The 22219-nt window shown below is 38.1% G+C and overlaps 1 protein-coding gene across 6 annotated transcripts in view; it reads right to left on the bottom strand.

Annotated features, from left to right (window-relative positions):
- The window catches only part of KCNN2 (potassium calcium-activated channel subfamily N member 2), a 77232-nt gene that overhangs the window by 12241 nt on the left and 42772 nt on the right, over nucleotides 1–22219 (bottom strand). Inside the window, exons 5-7 of one of the 6 annotated variants that reach the window (XM_068666356.1) lie at nucleotides 16250–16409; nucleotides 3667–3750; nucleotides 1766–1876 (exon numbers count right to left, since the gene is read on the bottom strand). In XM_068666356.1, coding sequence (XP_068522457.1) covers nucleotides 1766–1876; nucleotides 3667–3750; nucleotides 16250–16409 — 355 coding nt within the window. Of the gene's footprint in view, nucleotides 1–1765; nucleotides 1877–3666; nucleotides 3751–12968; nucleotides 15240–16249; nucleotides 16410–22219 lie in introns of those variants that run through there. The other 5 variants (XM_068666357.1, XM_068666358.1, XM_068666359.1 and 2 more) reach the window with 5 other exon arrangements.

Genomic DNA, 22219 nt, shown 5'->3' with positions numbered 1-22219 from the left:
AGCATCAGAGCTAAGTCTCTGTATAGGTAGTGGCACTGTAGGAACACATTGCAGCAGCTCCTCCCTGCAGGAGATTCCCACCTTGTACATTTAATGGGTTGGACAACCTTGGTCCTGACTTCAGTGGAAGCCAAATTGCATTTTAGAGACTTCCTCACAAACTTTATCTAGCCCTTGCATATTACCATAAGATATGGTTATCTTCAGGTCCTGGGAAAACCTCTCCAGTGTCCGTGTAATGCAGTTGCAATCTGATGTGCATCTCAGATTTGCTTGCTTGCTTTGCTTTTCATTTGCTTTGAGTTGCATGAGTTTGAAGCACCACTCAGATACATTAAATTGATAATTAGATATATGTGAAGAATAGCTGGATAGAATGATCTTTAAAAGGCACAAGTGAACTTTAAAAGGCACAAATGAACGCCTGGCTCAAAATCTGGCCAATCTTGACAAAATCTTCTTCCCTCCTAAAAGACATTTTAGTTTATCTGTCAGATTACAGTTGAAAAATATTCCTGTCAGATCTTTCAACAGCAGCTTCATACCTCATCATGGGCAAGAATGCTGTATTTGAAACCTGCCATTCTGTTACCAGAAGTCAGAGAGACTGTTTTAGTTTATTACTATTTTATATTCCTCACATTTTAGTTCCGTGTGCTAGGACTCACCTAGCCAAATTCCTAAATTTACAGCCGATTCCTTCTGTAATCAAATGAGCTGATACAGGTAAGACTCACTTCAGTTTTGGTGTCACTACTGTAAATTTCCAAATGTGTTAGGAAAGGGCAAATTATTGCCTGTGGTCTAGTATCAGCAGGACCCTAATTCACTGTAATAGCTGTGTTAAGGCACCCTGAGATGGACACCTCAACTGAAGTTACAAGAACTCACCCTTTTGACCTGTGTAAGAACTGCCTTCCCACACACATCCTTAGTTTTTCCCCCCTGTGACTGCTTAGGGGAGGTATAGGCATTTAGAGGTGACCGGCACAGATACGTGGCAGCCAGCACCACCAGACCTGTGTGCTGACGTGCTAGGAGCACACTTTGTGGAGACACTGTGTGGCTGTCCCCAGCTGGGGGCCTGGGGCTGCATTGGTGCAAGAAGCTCTGCTGATGCAGCCAACCTCCACACCGAGAGCAGAATCACGGCTGCCAGTTTGGGAAAAAATTAAAAAGTTCAAGATAAATTTAAAATAGCACTTTTAAATGAATTCTAATGATTTCTGTTTGTTTGTTTGTTTGTTTGTTTTTTTAATAACCCATTTTAACATATTTCTTTTTTCTACAAAACATCTGCCTTTGTGCTTCAGTACTGTATGCAGCTAAATGAACCCTTTGCTCAGCGTCCAAGCAATTATCTCTCTTGCAAACTATGAACATGTCTTTTTCTTCATAGCTTTAAATCCTCCCATGTCAGTTATTTCACCTATTGCAGCTACAAGTTTTTCTCATATGCTGCATGAAAGTTTTTTACTTTAACATATTGTTTTCTAGTTTTACAGCATTTAAATGCTAGTTACACCAATTATCTTCCGTCTGCAAGGATCTTCTACAGGAAAAAATTCAAATCCTCAAAAATCCTCCAGGAATTTGCAGTTACCCTCAATTCAAAGAAAAGCTCAGGGCATTCCATTTCCTCTTTTCAAAATCACACCCATGAAAAAGCCCAGTAGAGGAACGGAGCAGGAGACCATTTAAAATGAATCCAGAAATAAATTAACATACCTTTCCTTTTCAGCTGTGAATATAAAGTGTGACTTACTCTTTTAGTTAGCTGGGTGTCCATCATGAAATTATGCACATGTTTTTCAGCTTTGGTAAGTTCTAACTTCCTTGCCACCACAGCTACCACCAGTGCAGTGCACCCAGCACCCTGAAAACAATAAAACAAACCCCCAAGTTGTTACTACTGCATTTTGCAGTTTTTTGGTTTTTGTTTGTTTTTTTTTTTGGTGGAAGTTTCTCCTTTGCTGTAGAAATATGGTAGGCATCAGGTATTCATCCCTGGTAAATATAGTGAACATGCTACAGATATTTCCATTCAAAATAATAGGAAGAGTCAGCAATTACAGGCTGGTATACTGTCAAGGCATCAAAATAATTAGTGAGCAGCATCATTTAGAAGTTCTGCTTTTTTTCCTGCAGGGGTTGAAAATGTGAACACATCCCATTTCTAGTGCAAAACAAAGGGGTGTGTGTGAACAAAACAACTTTTAGAACCCACAATGTTAGTAAATAAATGCAAAATACCCTGTTCTTAATAACTGTCTTGAGGTTACAAGAACTGCTAAAGAAGAAGATTAGATTAGTATTTAGGACACTAAAAAGTTTCTTAGGATTTTTTTTAGAGCCTGAAAATAAAATTATCATAAATTTAGTATTTAATCATTTTAGTATACTTCCCTGTTATTTTTTGAGCTTTCACTGATTTTTTTCTGTAGGAATTATTAATTTCTTATTAACATAAAAAATAGCATACAAGCATTATTTCAGCAAAATCTGAATGGAGAAAATATCAAGTTACTAATTTGTGCAGTGTATATGTATGCACACACATGCATATGCACAGACATGCATGTTCATAACAGGACAAAGTGTCAGTTTCTTTGAAATGGCAATATCTTTATCAGCATCACAGTATTTTATTTTTCTGTGGAGGTGAGGAAGAGAGAAGAAGAAGTTGGCTAAAATGAGTCAGGTATGGAGAAACAGTATGTATTATACAAATCGCAAGGTATCATTTACTCTCTGATGCTCTTACTAGCATTACTACTGCTGGTTTCATGTTTTTTCTTCTCTTCATTTAAACAAGCAAAAATGCTCTTAAAAAATAAAAATCACATTAAATACACAAGGCTGTGTTCACCACATCTAGTTGTTATTGCACCTATGTCAGTTACTCTCCAGTGTAAAGCAGTCTCTCGTTGCACACTGAATCTTAATACACTTTTAGACACAATGTTCTTCCACTCTTTCTGTATTTTTCCTATTAATTTACTCTCTCCATTCCTCCCCACTCCCCCATGCCTGCCTTACTATCTCCAGAAGATGCAGCCCAAATTCCTGAATCCAACTTCCAAAATACAAATTCGACTACTAAATACACAGAGAATGGAAAATAAATTAACTCTCTGGAACTCCTTGTTCACATAGTGTCCTCAAAAAAAATTAATCTGCCCTCTCTACTTCCTTACCGAGGCACCCAATTAATTTTGTCAGAGTGTCCAATTAATTAATCTCCACTGGTAGATTGTTCCAAGATATTCATCTGCTTCCTCACAAGGACCTGATCCTCTGCAATTAGTTCTTACTTAGCCAAGTTTCTATCCCCAACAGCCCTCAACTCTCCCTTGAACACATCCTTTATAATTTTGCTGCATTTCCCCCTCCAGCTTCTCTCCTGTCCTCCATACTAACCTTTCAGGCTTTGCTGTGCCCTCTCCCCCTGTGCTCTAGCCCTATGCTGAGCGAAGTTCACATTTATTTGAAGTTGCCTTCTCTCTTCATGAGATAAGGGCAAAATGGGGCTATAACTAATCCTTTGCTTTCCCATATCCCACTCAGAAACAAAAAGGAAGAAGACAGCCAACGCAGCTTAAGATTGAGAGTTTCAGAAATGCTGAGAAGAGAAATGGGCAGGAGCTGCTCTTCTGTATGCCCTACCTCCTCAGAAAATAGACAGCTCTTCTTCAGTCTCCTTACTGTGAAGGAGTGCAGGAAGGAAGTACTAAAATGCAGAAGACTTCCCTGTGGGCAAAAAGAATAAAAATATGACCCCATAAAATAGCAAGGAAGAAGAGGAAAAAAAAAAAAAAGAGGAAAAAAAATGAAATCTTTTGATCTTTTGATCCCGTATGTCAGGATAAATGGGGCCAAATGTTGATCCAATGACATGATTTGAATTCTGCCTGCTTACAGTGAGAATGTTAAAATGGGATGAGGCTGTTAATACAAAGAGGCCTGCTCACCCCTGGCAAAGCAGCACAAAACAGCTGTTTATGCTTAATAATCAGAGAAGAAAAATATTAGACCCACCACCCCCCCACACACACACACAAAAAAAAGGACTGGAGGAATGGTGACAGATGAGCCGAATTTGTTTGCGTTGAAATTATCCCAGGCTTTTGGGACTAACTCTCATGCCTTAAAGTGGCACCAGAGTTATAAGGGCCAATATCTGCTAAAAAAAAGCTTTATATCTCACGTGAAAGACAGCACCTGCAGCAGTAAAACAGTGTCACTGGCTCGCTGTGAAAGCCACCTCTATGTCACAAATGGGCTGCTATCCTCCTCATCACCAGAACAACTTACTGCAACTGCACGGTGGTCTACATGCAAATTATACACTTGGTGTTGTGGGTTATGATGGTTCTCAGTATAAGAGAATGAGATCTTTAAGCATCTCTGCATGAGAAAAAAGAAGTATACTCTTTGCATGTTTACTTTTTGCACTAACTTGAAGGAAACCAAATTATACTGATCCTTTGAACAGCTATCAGCTTACAGAGATAACACTGAAATACTACCTAAAGAACAAAATTCGAATTAATATTTTATTTTACAGCGCTCTGTGCTTTTACACAGCTTACCTAAAGATTTCAGCATCCTTAAAAATACTCAGAAAGTGAGAATTATTCCAAATTGCAGAAATGAAATGGAGGCAATACTGTTGCTTTAAGATGGTAGCATCATAAGCATCATGCCTGCTGTTTTTGAATAGCACAATTGACATGAAAATAAGTCACATGAATTCTATAAATTCCTGCTCAGTTGCCCCCCCCCCCCCTTTTTTTTTCTTTCATCAATACTTCAGAATTTAGAAGTCACTTTCTTACTAAAATGATTTAGGCTAAATAAAAGCACCACATTATTTCAACTGCAAGAAGGGCTCTTTTGAGAATAAAATTCTAAAAAAAGTCTTATATTTGATTACTGCATTTTATAATTTCATTCATCATTCTTTTTATCCTGTTTTGAAGTAAATAAACTATATCATTGCTTCAAGCTCCTGCTCAACTTTCAGGGGAATCACATATCATCAAAAGAAAATGAAAAGGGCAGGAATATGCATATTTTCAAGTATTAAGGCAGTAATTAATTCTATTTGGACCTTGTATTCCTCAGTCAGTCCCTGTCTTTCTCTTCCATTTCTGAGTTGCCTGTTATTTTGTTTTGGTAAGCAGACCAATTTTAAGGGCACTTAGGACTTCCAGTATATCCACAGCTAGGGGGAAAAAGAATGAAAGAATATTTGTAACATTCCCTCATCAGTCCTTTGAAACATTATCTAGATACATATACATCTGAAATCCATTGAATTCCACCTCACAGAACCATCCATTCAAAGCATGGCTGAAATGATGCAAAAGCAAATGTCAGATTTTAAAGAAAAGCATCTTTTTGTGCTAGTTAGTAAATGTTCATAACTATGTACAACAGAAAGTTCTGATTTAGTACTATTCCACAAAGGAGGGAAATAATGACCAATTATTAAATATTAATATATTTGCTGACTATTCAGATTTCTAATGATTTGAGGAAAATTTAAAAAACAATTCAGATTTCATAGTTTCTCAAATCTGCTGAAACATTTGACATGATCTCACCCGTGAAATGAAGCATTATACAATTACAAGCTGTGTTGAAAGGTACCATCACAGCTGTTAAAAAGCACAAACTTTGTTATTATGTATTAAAAAAGTAGTAATATGTACAGTGTGAGCAAACTAGGCAAGCCAAAATGAAGGTTTAACTGTGTTGCTAATTTGATCCATTTATTGGAAACTTTCAAGTAAATAGTATCAGATAACCTTTCAGCAACTAATTTCTTTCAAATACTATGTGAACAAAGGCTTTCCAGCAGCCATAAAGTTTATAAGCTCAGCATCCTGAATTTTTCTGCTTTCCAGAAGGATGTGCAGGCTGAACAAAATTATCTTATAAACAAGGAGAAGTCCCAAACAATCACCCAGTTGAAAACTGGCTTCTCTAAAATGACAAGACCAAGACTCCACCAATAAGCCTATTTTCCATTTAAAATGATCTGAAGTTGAAGTACGCAGACCTCATCCTGAATGCATACCATATCTTGATTGGTATGAAATAGTTTCTCTTAGTCTTTGGTAAAAGCAAGAAGTCTGAAAACAAATATATGACACATCCTCAGTCTTTCAATTGGGCAAAACAAGCACCAGCTTGGATTAGACTGCACAGTGGCATCAAATCTCTTCTGTTGATGTAAAACTTGCTTTTCTGAAAAGTACAGTCTTGAAGCATAAGATTTATAGACATTTACACTGGTCAGAACTCTCCTTGACTGTCAACTTTTTCGCTGCTCTCCTGTATGAAAACATGTTGATATATCTGCAGACAACATCAGGACATTCTTCATATCTTTATTCTAAACATGCTGCTCCTGCTCAGGACAAAGAACGATGATTTAAACTCAAACGTTCATGCAGGTAAGCAATAGTCCATGAAAGCTCTCCTTAGCGATCTTCTTTGCTGACTAGAATACGGACAATGTTGCATGGATGGAAATAAGCTTGTGTGGTTATTTGACTCACATATGTACTTAGATACTTTTTAAACGCTAGTCGGCTAATTCTTTTCCTCAGTTACACAAGCCTAAATGATGATTTATGTTCCTTAGAAAAGTGGAAGATTGGCCCCAGAAAAGAGGCACTGGCTTTCTAACATCAAGCCCACACAATTTTAAGACAGCGATAGACGAAAGGTGAAATTAATTCTATTTTGAGTTACATTTAAATTTAGCAACTGAACAAAATGCTTAAATGTGCCCTCCAGAACAAAGTAACTATTACTTCATGTTTTCTTTCATTTTGCTGTTAGACCTACAGCATTCCTTTTCTGTCCACATAGTTAAAGCTCTCCTCTCGGCACTTAGTTCTGAATTATTGCAAGCCTCCTTTCATCTGCTTTCAAGCAAATTATCCCATTCTTAGTCATACTGGAGAATGCTGCAATGATTTATTTTCTCTGCCCATCCTTTTTGCCCAGTTTTTCCTCTATTCCCTTCCCCATGGCATCACATATAAAACATTTGCCCTCAGTTTCAGTATGTTATGACTCTACATTCTTCCAGTTCGTCAGTATAGAAACTGTGTATATTTTTGCTCTGATAATCCCACTTAAAAACAAAACAAAACAAGACAAAAACAATAAAACAAACAAACAAAAAAAAACACTGCATTGTCCTTTGATTGAGGAAAAACTCACCAAAAACATGTACAAATCTAATCGTGAGTTTCCTTTCAAATTTTGACCACCGCCATTTTTAGGCTATTACTAGAAAGTCTGACGAAACAATACTTTAGACTCCTGGTGTGCCGAAGGATCACTTGTTTAGATCCCACATAACACCTCCTTGTTCCCAGCTTTCTTTGCACTATGAAGATGTTAAGCTGTTTAGGAATTTGGAGTATGTGTTTCTACTGTCTTTATACAGTATTGGTATCAGTAAGAGCAGGTGTTTAGAGTACTGAAGTAATATAAATAAGAATAAACGAAGGTGATAGGTCTGTATTAACCAACTATACTGTACACATCGTTATACTGGACCTGTCTTTCTTTTTTCTCCTGTCCTTTTTTCTCCTTCAGATCCTGTTGGGCTCTGCTGAGGTTATGCATCGATCTTACATGCTATAACAGATGAGATGACTTTAGCAGTCTAATCACAGTCCTCTGTCCTTCCCTTCACTAATGCAGCCCACCCTGAGCTTTCTGCTCTTATCACCTGGATTGCCTGAGCAGGCTAATTTAAAGCTACAACAGAGAATTTTATATCGTGGCAAACCACAGCAGTCAGTCACAGCAGCTAGAGGGAAAATCTGTTGTTGCCCAGAGCGACTAAAATCACAGAACTCTTATCTGATGAGTACGAGGCTAAGAAGCTTGGATGAAGATCGTGTCTTTCCTACCATTCACAACTGCTAAGACTGAGGTTCACACTGATCCAATATACAGTGACTGCAAAACTGCAGAGTTCAGACTGAGATGTCAATAAAGTCTAGTGCTTGCCATTAGCATTCTTGCAACAGTCCCATTCCAGTGAAAAACAAAGAGAGGTGCTCGCAACTCTTCGACCAAAGGGTTATGTTTAGGGGTTGCTTTCATGGTCTTTCAAAATCTGTGACAAGTAGGGCTAGCACTGGCTGATAAGCTGCACTGAAAACATCACTTGGTCAGCAGTTTAAAAGCCTGCATTTCAGAGAATGCCTCTGGCATTTCCACTTGGTTCTTTCTTTGGTAGGGCTCCAAAATACATTTACAGACAACAGTGAACTGAGAAATTTCTGCAACTGCCTGGAGGTCACATATATATGCCCAGAGGGTATTATCAGTGAGAAAGAAAGTAATACGGTCTATCAGTGTCTCAGCTGAAAGTCTCCTGGCAGCTTTGGTTTACTGGACTGGAAGTGAAGTGCAGTCTTTAGCGCTGTAGTTGTCACAAAAATGTCCTGCTATACTTGCCTGTAGCTGAAAGAAGGCAGCTGCCACATTTCTTGCTCATTTCCCTTGAGATCCACTGAGGGAGAGAGAAGGTCCGCTTTGCAGACATATGGCTCTGGTGGGAAATTTAGCTCTGCACCAGAAAAGGCACAACATTCTTCCTGCTGCTCTGTATAAAATGAAAACCTGTAAGAATTTAAACAGATACTCTGTTCATTTGGCTTTCTAAAAGGTGGACTTAGAGGACCACCTAGGAAGGGGAAAAAATAATCTTGTTTGAAGCAAAAAAATTCTCCAAAACAAGCAATGCAAAAGTCAAGGGAGGAATCCATCCACAAGACAGACAGAGGCTATGGAAATGGTGTTGCATAAATGCATTTTTGCATTTGTCATTGTTTACTGGGACGGATGTGTAACTTTGCAACACTGAAACAAAGTAGGATGAGTAATAGGACAACAACTATACCATCGCAGCCAAAGCTGTGACCTAAAATAGTTTTGCATTATTTATATTTTCGTATATTCAGTATTTGCCTGGCTTCAGTGGAGGTTTTCTGCACCACAGCTAGAATTTGGTCGTAACATGTAGATTTCTCATCTACAGAACAGCAGATGAATGGATTCTTTACTTCCCACTAGTCTGTAAAGTTCTGGCAATGTTGCAAAAAAACAGAGAAATAATAAAAATAATGAGGAGTATTACATGTCATACACAAAAAATGAAACGGATTAAGTACTCCCAGACTGTATCAGGTAGTAGCAGGGGGGATGAAGTGAACTCTGTTCTTTAGTAATGCAAGCTGAGTATGGGGAAAGGTTTCTGGGACAGCACAAGAAACATTTCCTAAAAAAAAAAAAAAAAAAAAAAAAAAAAAAAAAAAAAAAAAGTCTGGCTTCTGTAAGTGAACCTAAAAATGACAGTGGTGCTAGCTCAGATGAGTACAATGACAGAACGCACCATGATATCTGGACTCCTGGGAAACTGTGAGTGGTCTTAACAGCTGAAAACACCCTGGCAAACATGACACTGCCTGACATGCAAAAAAACCTTTCTGCTGAGCAAGGAAGTGCTTTCACTTAAGCAGCAGGCTGACCAGCCTGTGATGCTGATGGGAAACATTCGTTTAGTAGTTCAGAATGAGACCTACTGATGATATTCTTGTCCAATGTGTGTGTTGTAAATAAAAAAAAAAAGCTTTGTAATAATATGTATAAAAGTATATTAAAATTCCTTTATTATATCTTAAGTTATTGCAGATGAAACAAAACCAACTTACATGGTTTAACAACAAAGTAGAGGTTCTCCTAAAACAATCATCAGCTGCAGGCATATTTATGTAAACAAAGACATCATGAGACAATTGCTGTTCATTCCAGTCAGTAACAGACTGCCTTTGAACTTGCTGAAATGCATCTGCAATTCCTAAATGAGATCAAAGTAGAAGACAGTTCTCCTGTCCTCCAACACTTCAAAAACTTCCCTGATCTGCTGGGGAAGAGGCAGAACTGAAAACCTTCTGTGCTGGGTTGACCTTGGCTGGTCACCAGGTGCCTACCCAGTCATCTTCTCGCACTCTCTCACAGCAAGGTGGTGCAGTGCAAGAGAGAACTTCAGGGGAATGGGGGCTGCGGTCAGTCTATAGCACTTGGTCTCTGCTGCTCCCTCAGGGTCCCTCTCTGCCCCTGCTCCATGTGGGGTCCCTCCCAGGGATGCCGTCCTTCCCCAACTGAGCCTGGGGGGGCTGCCCACAGGCAGCAGCTCTTCAAGCACTGCTCCCACACAGCTCCGTCCCACGGGGTCCATCCATCCATCCATCCCCCAGGAGCAAACTGCTCCAGCTTGGGTCCCCCACGGGTGGGGGCAGCTCCCCCCAGACCCCCTGCTCCTGCGTGGGCTCCTCTCCACGGGCTGCAGCTCCGGCCCGGGGCCTGCTCCTGCGGGGGCTCTCCATGGGCCGCAGCCTCCTCCAGGCCACATCCACCTGCTCCACCGGGGGCTCCTCCACCCATGGGGGGGCTGCAGCGTGGAGATCTGCTCCATGGGGGACCCATGGGCTGCAGGGGGACAGCCTGCTCCACCAGGGGCCTCTCCCTGCACAGCCCGCAGGGGAACTGCTGCTGCCTGCCTGCAGCACCTCCTGCCCTGACCTTGGTGTCTGCAAAGCTGGTTCTCCCCCTTCTCTCTCAGCTACTGTTGCCCAGCAGATTTTTTCCCCTTTCTTAACTCTGCTCTCCCAGCGGCCCACCCAGCATTACTCATGGCTCAGCTCTGGCCAGCAGCAGGTCCCTTTTGGAGCAGGTGGAGCTGACTCTGCTCCGACACGGGGCAGCTGCTGGGCTCGGCTCACACAGACCACCCCTCCAGTCCCACCACCACAAAAGCATTGCCATGTAAACCCAGTATGCCTTCTGAAGGTGTTTTTTTTTCTTTTACTTTTTCCATAATTCTAAAGACAGTTACATCTTCCAGTTTTTGTTTACTTAAATGGAGGTAGAAGACAGCCTCTGCCATTCTCTCTCACTCCAGATGACTGTCCTAATCAGTGCTGCTTTAGGGATCACTATATGGAGCTACTCAACTTTTTAATAATTTATTTTTCCTTTACTTCTGTTAGACATTTCATCAGAATAAGCCATTGACCTAAAATAATCCAGAAGTATGTTTATGTCTTGTTCCTGAAAAAAGTTTCCATTTTGACAAACTTGTGTGCTCGAACAACAATAATAGAGGAGCTGAGGACTTTCTGACCTGCACAACTTTTTCTAGTTCCAACCCTGAATAATTCAAACACCATTAAATGTCTTCTCCATTTTATGATTCTGCTTGATACGCTGTCCAGCTACATGCTATTATGTTAGAAGGAATAAAAATGATCTGTTGTGAATCCTGACATCACTTATGGTAATTATTTAATTTTCAGAATCGATTGAATTAAATTCTATCATATATTTGAAATGTAGACCAAAACCACTATCAATTCACATGAAAACCTTTTTTTTCTCTGGGCTTTCAGGGAAATAAAAACCAAGCTGTGTTCTACATTTTTGAAATTCCTCCAGTAAGCTTCTCATCAACAAAACTATTCACAACATTGCTCTCACCTTTTTTCCACCAGGCACTAGACATGGTAAAAATATTACACATTGATAACCAATGTACAAAATGCTCTAGGTAAACCTTTAAATGGCAACACAACCTATTATTCTTATACTGTTATTATAGATAATTGACTCTTTTCTATCACTTAATAATACAAATCTAGCCAAAAAGCAGCATATTGGTCTTAATCATACCTTTTCAGCTCTCTGAGTGTAATTCAAAGTACATTTCTGTGTTTCATAAACAATTATGTGTTTCTGCAACTCATTACAGAATTAAATATAAAGATTTTTTTTTTTATAAAAAATCCCACGTTTTAGGCATCATTATGCAAAATTATTTGTGACCTTTTAGTAAATTACCCATAAAAGTTCTAAAAAACAGTTTTCATATTACACTGCTCCAATCTTGTTTAACTTCTTTTTCTTTACTTTCAGCAGCCAATGTAGCCAATGTTAACAAGACAGTTAAAATCTCATTTTTCTTTTTTTTTTTCAATCTAGAAACTACTAATTTTCAAAGATGTTACAATTCAGATTTTCCTACCAATAAAAATCACATGATTAAAAATTACACTATTCTAGATGCCACGTTCCTGATGTAGGCAGCCGTATGTTGATAAGAACTGGGTGAGTCTGATATAAAACTGTATGCACAAACAAGAGAATTTAACCACAGGTAAGAGTCCCCTTTTCTCAGAAACACCTAATCCTCTTGATTTTTTTGGCATATGTAGGATAGGAATTGTGATTCTTTTAAATTAAATGCATATTTCCACATGTACATTAAAAGTTGCAGCATGAGATGTTTTAAAATGGGATCTGATTCGTTTTTAATTCACCATGTAGAACTTATAAAAACTGGCATCCCTAGGAGCAGATAGTACACACTGACTATATTGCGACTACTCAAATAAGAATTCTTCAGCTATACAAATGGAGTTCAAATATAATGGTTGAAGATGCTACTTAAAATGTTTCTAGATGAAACATTTAATGTTGCCCACCCCTATGATGTAAGTTTAAGAAAATCTTCATAACTTCTTTCTTTTATGATCTTAATGATCTCTTCAGAGTTCTTTTCAATAACAGAACCTTTTATTGCTGCAATTTTGGCAACAGCATGACCAAGCCTCTAAAAGAACAGCTATTTGATCTAAAGCAATCTTCACCCAACCTGTAGCCAGCCACTCTGTGCATCCTGTGACAGGACAATTGCAACTCATTCATTTTATTGTGGCAAAATTGGTTTGACCTACTAAGTTCTTCATGTCTTCTAACTGCTGGCAGCTAGCCCGTTAGGAAAATTCTGCATCCTTATCTCTGCATCATACAATCAATGCACAAGCTCACAACGTAATGCTCAACAGAAAAGGAAAAGTCCTTCTCAAACCTTGCAGCAGATTCTTTTATTTGCAGTCATAAGAATGTATTGCTATTATTTCATCTTGCATAAATAAAAAAAAAATGAAAAAGGCCTGTAAAAATTATCTAAAAATAGTTATTTGCTAGTCATTGTGGCACAAATTGCATGGAATTACTACAATGCATCAGAAAGAGGCAATTTTGTTTTTTCCAACTGTAATGGTTCTTAACAGAGATTAATAGACCCCCTGCTCTCACACAAGACCAGAAACTACTCAACATCCTCTGGATTCTTCATATACCTTCAATAGGTCATTCATTCATTACAATTCTTCCCATCTTTCAGTCAACAGTTACACACCTTCCGATATCTTCTCCCTTTTGCCCCTTCTTTTTCCTTCTATCAATTTCTATTTCCCTTCTCCAAATTTCTGCCATCCTCCTCATATCCTCACAAAGCAAGAAAAATTTGGCAAACCACTCCAAAGCCCTGACACCATAAAGCCATTAAGCAGTTGAAAATGCTCTGTTTATAAGCTGTTACACTCAGTACAAGCACAAAGTGCTCCAACTGTAGTTGAGCTCAGCCTGCTGACCAGGATCTGAGAGGTCCACTTGGGTATTACTGCATATTCAGCGTGCATATTTAGTGATAACCACTGCATATTCAGTGAGCAGAAATAATCCTGCAAGTTGCATGGCATGGTGAAGATGGATAGTATAGGTCTACCCATCTCTTCTGTATCCTGTTCTTATCTTTTCCACAACAAATATGAATTAATTGGTTTCAGAAGAGTTTCAGAAGAGTGACTGTATTTAAAGAATCGTATTCAAGACCTATAAGCTTTTTAGTCTTGCAGGCTAGGCTGGAAGATCATTCATTACTGTGTTCATGGTTTCATATTCCATGTCTTTCAGATCCTTTATCAAAAATTTAAAAAAAATATATAAAAAAATTCAAACAAACAAAAAAGTAATTCCAAGATCTGAATTTCTCTCACCGATCCATAATTTTCTTTTCAAAGATGATGATTTGCCAAAGCCATATGGCTGATACCCTTTAGAATGTAATTAAGAGTCAGGGTTTCAGAACTACTAACACTGCAAACTAACCACCTGCCCCTCTCTCCCCCCCCCCTTTTTTTTTTTGGTTAATAATGTTTTCTGTGTCTTAAGATTATTAATCCTTAAATTATTACCATGTGATTCTGATTACAGCCTTAGTGCTTCCAAAGTTTCTGCAGAACATTTAATCACAAAATACAAACAAAGATAGGAAGGTATAATGTATACATTGCACACGCTTAATTTCAAAGGAGTGAATCTTATTTCTGTTGTGAAAAAGAAATGTCTTGTGTGTAAACACTACATATTAATCAGTACTTCACTTTTACTCCCAAGCAATAGAAACAACTGCAATAAATTATTTTATATCTGAATCCAAATGGTGCTGTCAAATGCAAAATGACAAATGCATCCTGTAATTTCTTCTTCTGTCTGATTCATTCATTGGTGTGTAGGACAACATCTGCAATAATCTATAGTCTGTTTTTGTGATTTAATTTTTACTTTGTTTTCATCACCATCATCATCATAAAATCATAAGTGTACCTACAGCCTTCAAAATTATGGTTTGGATGCTGCTATCATTTACACTAGCATAAACTTAATAGCAGGCTGAAACTTGTGGATGATTCGCATCAATATTACTATTGTCACTGCACTTTTGCAGGGTGTTGAAGCTCCTATGATTTCTGTTACTGTAAGTTTTTTTATACTGAAATGCAAATAGTGCAGAACTTGAGTTGAATATGAGTGCATACTCAATACGAGTTAACCTAGAATTTAGCTGCTGCTGTTCAGAAAGCCTAGTCAGAGATGATAATGAGGATGAATAATGATCTGATTCTTGCATCTTGAAGTATTTTCTTCTTATTCTTAAACACTGCTTAGGAAGAAGAAAAGCATTATGACAGGGCTCTGCCCCCATTCTGCATATCCCTGTGGCAATGTATACTGCTTGTCCTCCTTTTTTCCTAATGAACTTATGACCAATTTTTATTCTCTCTGGCATCAAAATGCAGCTCAGAATGAGGAACAAAGGCAAATACTCCAGAAGATGGCAGATTTGAGCTTAGTCAACAGCCTTTATAAAAGCCGCCTGAGTCATTCCTCTGCTTTCAGCCTGTACCTTCCAACTAAATTCAAACTCCGTTTTTAAAGAGATAAGCATTTGCCACCACCAGCAAAATGCACTGGACATCTTTGTTATGAAAGGTCAATGACCTGAAACCTGTAAGCTGTTAAAAAAAAAAAAAAAAAAAAAGGAAAAATTGTAAAACATTACAAAAACACCTTAATCTATTTTACTCTTTGGACATAAAATACACTCTTACAAACAACAAATTTGCCAAACACCTGTTTTAAAGGGGAAACGATTTGCTACCATTTGTTTTCAGTCATAAGCCCAATGTACATGTTTTAACAGAAGGTAGATACTGGAGCTGCATCACTTATCATCAGTAGCAAGATTTCAGAAACATGTATGCATCTCGCTGTCATATGTGGCATATATGATGTTTATCTCATTCACAGGGACATTTGTACAAGAGTCAATATAAATAAAAGTGGCACAATCATGAGCTTTTCTTCTTCTGATTTACTATAGATGTGCATAGATTTCCCAGACATTATAATATATCATCCTACTTCTTGCCTAACTTTGACCAAATGGTGCAATACTGACAAAAATTTAAAGCACACATACAGAACAGCTAATAAATATATATTGAATGTGCATGCACCAACAACTGCTGCATTGCAATACTGTTAGCAAAAACTCATACTGTGAAAATTGCACTACATAGGTCCACTTAAAGCAATGGAATACTATGTATAATATATTAGACTTATAATAAATAAAACTACGTACAAGTAAAATGCTTTAGCAGACTAGCAGCCATTGAGTTTCTATGTTTGTGACTAACCTAATTTTAAGAAACAAAACTCAGAACTGTAGATTCATTATTACTGGTAATAATTACACATGTCCAAAGATAACTGAGAAGATGTGATACCTTAAAACGTAATGAAAAACTCTTAAAATTTTGAAGCTGAAAATTATGTCAGGGTGGAATTTGTTTCACTGTATTTCATTACACAACTATTAAGTTTTACCTCAATCTATATCCTACACAGTCTATATTCTATACAGGCTAGCAAATTAATATTTCTTTACGTCTACCACAAGTTTGGGGATTAATTGCTGCTAATAATCTCACATCCAATGAATAAATTCAGAAATACTCACCATAATTCCAGTGAGTAAACAGACTCCTTTCCCACAGTATGTATTAGGTACCATGTCACCATATCCAATGGATAGAAAAGTTATTGAAATCAACCACATTGCTCCAAGGAAGTTGCTAGTAACATCCTGTTGATCGTGGTACCTGGAAGGAAAAAGAAAACTAATACTTTACCATGAAAATTTCTGTCATTTGTTATTCCGTAAGAAAGAAATCTCAGTAACTGCTCATACAGCCGTTTCTGTATCCTACAGTTAATTATTTTTAAAAGCAGCTATAAAGAACTAAATAAAACTAAAATACAAAGGCATCAGTAGTAAAGAAACTGAAGACAAAACAATAGCACAAGTAGTAGAGATTCTCTGGATATTTTGTATTTTAGTATTCTGTTACTACTATAAAATAGCAGAAAAATAGCAGAAACTGTAATATATCAGGATACAAAGTTTTTTAACAGAACTTCCTCAGGGGTACCAGTCCTGATAATCCTCTGCATTGGCATAAGACATAAGTCTGTTGCAGGCTGAGGCATATAAGAAAGTCAGAAAAGGTTGTATGGGCAAGCAGAAATCAGAGCAAAATTCCATCTCCTTTGCCTAACAGTAGGTCTGTGATCAGAAATCTAATAATGAACTACCATGTAATGCTTTATGAGAAAACCTAGTATCTTCCCTCTCCTTCAGCATGTTCAAGATAAATAGTATTGTATTCCTCAACATTACAAGATCCTCACCATAAACATAAGAAAACCTCTCTTTTGTGCTAAGTCAGCTAATTAAATGTAATTTCCTGATGTGCCATTTGTTGTCCTAGTTTTAATACTCTAATGGAATACACTCATTTTCTCCTTCAAAGAAAACAAGTTCTGATGAATAAGCTAGTCCTCACATGACAGGTATAGCTAATCAACTGGGAAGCCATAATGACACATTGTAGGAATAAAAACTCTTGTCAACACTCAGCCTGCGGGGGAAAACGCAGCCTAACGTAGATGGTATTTTGCTCCCTGTTCAGAGCAGCTCTGCAGCAGAGACTGTGACAGCTACTGCAGCCTCAAGGTTGCAATAACCCCTGCAGCTGCTGTGAAGCCTCAGGTTGGTTATGTATGCTGCTGGATCTTCACAAGTATTATTTTATTCAATCTCCAAAACAGCAGGTCACAGAGTACCGCCAGAGAATTAGTTCACAAATCTGTAAGCAACCTGCTTTTGACCACAAAAATAATTGCTTCAGTCATCCTCCTTCCTGGACCTCACCCTCAATGCTGGAGCAGGCAGGAATGCTGAGTGGGCAGAAAGCAAGCTCAGGAAAATCCCCTATTCTCTCTCTTGCAAGATATTTGCTGTAATGGAGGCAAAACACCTCCATTCTTTTCTTAAATTCCCACCTCTGCCCGGATGGTTACAGTAAACTGAAAACTCTGCCTGACAGAGACTACAGCAATTTCTCCAAATCAGTCTGTTCCACTGTTTGCCTGTACCCTTCTCTCTGTTGGCATCAGTGTTGTCCTTCTCACACACTTCATGCAAGCTTTTGAAGGATTTTTTTTCTGCATCTAGAGCAATGCAGGAATTATCCACATTTGGCGATCTAAGGATGAGAGTGATAGAAATACTGATAGTCACAACAGCAGCAAGGGTACAACAGCAAACTTGATCTAACTCATCACCATGAAGTTCTGCACAACAAAAAGATTTGACATTGTGTTTTTTGTTGTTGTTGTTTTGCTTTGTTTTGTTTTGTTGTTTTTTTTTTTTTCCAGCCTGCACTGCAGATGCCAGATGTTACAGATTTTAGTTTTTACTTAACAGAGTTAGATATGAAATAGCTAATGTCTATGAAATCTATGGATGCAGAGAGAGAGAGAGAGATTTATCCCATTCAGGAGGCAAAAAGAGAGCCTGCACATCATGCAGTTCTCTACACAGTATCACATATGTGATATGACCACAGGCTTTGGCCAAGCTTCACAGAAGTGACCTAGAGCCACAATACATAGTATAAAGCCAGCAAGTTAACCCTATCTAATAATAAACATTTATACAAATATTTATGAGACATTCCCTTAATGCTCATCTTTGGGTTTTGAACCTGGTCATTTCTGTACTTCAGACAAAACACAGTTTACCTACAAAGATAAAAATACAGTGCAATGCCCTTCATTTTTCCTATATTTTGTCCAAACTGTTACATCCTTTAAATTTTCAGCTCTACATTGTGATGCTTACAGAGATGTTGATGTGACAGAAAACAGAACATTCAAATACAACTCAATAAGTTTGTGAAATAAACACCTGTTTCACATAAAGAACATAAAAACCTGTCTCACCTAGTTGTGGTTTTGAGGTTATAGTTCAGTGGTAAAACTGCACACTATTTAAAAATCAGCATCAATATTTATGACTCTATTGTGACCGAGACACAAAGAATATGTTGTATGCCCCGTATGGACCAAAAAATACTTATTCTCTCAAAACTCTACAGGGAAAGTTGAAGGAGGGGATTTTTATGTTAAAAATCCACAAGTAAAAGGAGGGATACTGTCCTGATAATCCCATGGCTTCTGATTTACAGGAAGGTGGACTGGTTTTGTCTTTTTTTTTTGTTTTCTTCTGTAACCTGTTTTGTGATTTTTGAGTCTCTGTGCTAAACCATTCTGGTATATGCATAAACCTCTCTGATTCTGGTACAATGACAGGAATACACCGTCAAGTGCTTTGCCACGTCATCACACCATGCAGCCACTTGGGATCCTGGCCCAAACTAGTCAAGCCCGGTGTCTGTCTTCTCTATTGTGTGGGAGTAATAACAGAACCTACAAGCTTAGATTTTGGCTATACCCTGTCCACCATCAAATTATCACCAAAATACATAAAAACATGAAGAGCAATTTCTTAAAAAAAAAAAAAAAAAGAAAAAAGAATTGCAATGTCACATTCGTACAGCCATGAGAACCACTGAAAAGTTGTATGGGGGGCATTTGAACTGCTTTGTTTTGAGGAGCTGGGCAGAAAGCTACTCATCGCCATTCCGACTTCTTTTCAAAGTTACCACAGCTGGAAAGGGTGAACTTCTCCTTCCATGGAGGGACCAGTAAAATGAACAGAGCAGAAATTAACCTTTCCCATGCTCATCTATCAGTGTACCTCTAATGCGTGGCACTCAAGCCACTGGACGGCCTGAAAAAAAGTCATCCACATCAGTGTGATCTCCTTCTAGCAGAGCCGAGGTCACGGACACTGCGTTGAGGAGAAATGCCACCCGCACTAGCAGCTGGAACAAAGCTGTCTCACTCACTGTCAGCAGCCATCAACCTCTGCCAGCATTTCCTCATTCCATCTGGATCATGAAAGACAGGTTCGATGTAACAGACTCCAAATTGCAACTACAGTTTTCCTAAACTATCCATTCACTCTGAGCGCTATGAAAAGCTCAGGAAGAAAATAAAAAGAAAAAAGAAATGCTTCCTTTCAGAGATTAAGTTCCAACTAAAGCAAAATCCAGTCATTACTAACCAAATTCTAAAACTTAAGCTTTTAGGCATTAATCTTTAGTTTGACAAAGATTCTCATATTTCATAAAGCTTCTGGTTTTGTCTTTTTTATTTGAATCACTACAAAATATCTCATTATCTAAAATCCACTATTCTTAGTCAATAAAATCTTGGACTAGAAACATGGTGAGCCATTTAAATTAGAAGATAAGGGCTAGTATTTAATTGTGTTAAAACTACAGCTATATACAGTTTGATGTCCTGGATCACATCCAGCCTCATACAGCAGCAGAATAAAGGGTCATTTAGAAAAGCTGTGTATTCCCCTGAGGTAGGAAAATCCTTGGCTGAAGTCACACAAGCATAAGTCTTATTTATCACTTTTTCTTTCCTTCTCCAGTAAGGAATGTGCTCACAGACAGGTGGTACTACAGCTGAAACTCTCCAAGACAACCCTCATCCTGTGAAACGCCACTAAGTCTGTTCTCACCAGCCAGCATGTATTAGTCCTGACACAACTTTAATTTCAGTCAAAATTAACTGAATGATTCGATTTGTGCAAAAATAGAATGATTTGATTCCTTCCCAAGCCAAAATGTGTGGGACTTTTACCATTCATCTCAGGAAGGCATAAATACACTACTCGACTGTTTGGGTTGTCAAAGCAATATTCCAGAATCTGTATCGAACAGCAGTCCTTTTCTTCTGGTTTCGCTATCAGATTTGTGATTTTCAGTACTGCTCTCCTGCAGAATTATGTTTCTATTTGGTGACATTTCACCTGACTGATAAAACATCTACTTTTTAGCTACATGGCAGTTGTCACACAAGAATATCTTGACACCTAAGTCACGTTCATCTTAAGAAGTAATGAGTAACAAGAAATGAAATATAACATGTAACTTAACCACCAGCATATTAATTCGTGCCTAGCAGATTTGCTTCAGTTTACTTGGCCTCCACAGTCAGCCTCTGATAATTTTGCACTCTTTGGTGTGTTTTCTTTAACAAGTCAAGAACTAAAAAAAAAATTGAAAAGAAGACCATTTTTCTAGGGACGACATAGTCTGCTTTTATAGTGACCTAAAAGAATCCCAGGCTTGCAGTACAAAGCCAATCTGGGCAGTTTGGTCTTGTCAACCCTTAAAAACTTTTAGAGTAATTATGGAAACAGGCTCAGCCCATTAAATCAGAAACTTGTCAAGACTCAGCAGAGACACTGATTGATCTAACTAGCTATTACAGCTCTCCCACAGCACCGGGCCATTCTGTTACCAAGTGCCTTTTTAGTCTTTCTTCAACAGTAGATACTGGCAGGTTTTTTTTCTGGTAATACAGTGGTGATAATAGGTCTTTTTATTACTTCCCATTTCCCCCTGCCTTAAAGAAAGACAAAAAGAAAAACATAACTGCTTTTAGAAGAAATAGGTGCACCAACTCCTTGACTAATGAAGTCAGTGAAAGAAATGTTGCCTACCTTCATGAGCTTAGGATCACGAAAGGCTGAAAAGTGGATGTCACAACTTTTCTATTTTCTAACACATCTCTTGACATCCTCCAAATATTTATGCACAGCAGCAAAAATGTTCTTGTCATAAAGCTGTTCCACGGAAATGCAAAACACTATGGCAAATGCCTGGATTTCACAGACAGATTCACAATAGTAGAAGTTCTGAACCCAACCATAAGCAACCACTGTGATCAAGCAGTCTGAATTATTTCTACAGGGGTTAAAATGTTAATTATTTTCTATTAAGAATATTTGCGGGCCATTTATGGAGAAATAATACAACAGGGAAATGTTAAGTATAATCGCATAAGTAGCATATGTGCTATATTAACTTAGATGGACAGAAACAATAAAATTAAAACAACTGATGGGATGGGATAGTAAGAAGTCAACACAAAAACAGAACAGTGAAATTGCATGGTTTAAGAAAGTTTATCGTTATTCCTGAATATAAATTGCACTTCAGACACAGGTGTGGAAACATACATAAGGACCTAAATCCTTAGCTGCTTTCAGATATGAATGCTTGGAAAAGGGGTAAAGAAGTGAAGGCTTCTTTTTTCAAGAGGCACCAAACTTTTATTTGACTGCCACTGGCAAAGGTCTTGCCTTGTTTTCTTGGAGCTGTAACGAGCTGATGCTCTACTGAATCAGTATGCCTGTCTGCAGCCTTGGGAGATGTAAACAGTGTACATTTTTCCAAGAGAAGCCATTTGGCTCCAAGCATGATGTGAATATACCAAAGCAACTGAAGTTGCCTGCAAGTATTACGTCCATTTTCTTTTTGACCTATTTTAAATAAATGTGTAAGAGCATGAAGAGAAGCTGCTGAACCAATTCGACAAGTACTGGGAAATTGGAAAACCTGTAAATTTGTGAGAGACAGCAATCCACTAAGATGAACAGTGGCATAGATAGGAGTGCTCAGTATCTGTGCACAAATAGGAAGCACTGGGAATAAAGTGAGAA

Source organism: Anas acuta, chromosome Z, assembly GCF_963932015.1.
Source record: "Anas acuta chromosome Z, bAnaAcu1.1, whole genome shotgun sequence".
In the NCBI taxonomy this organism is placed as follows: domain Eukaryota; kingdom Metazoa; phylum Chordata; class Aves; order Anseriformes; family Anatidae; genus Anas; species Anas acuta.
The sequence above is the reverse complement of the archived record's forward strand: the minus strand, read 5'-3'. Positions and strand labels throughout refer to the sequence as shown.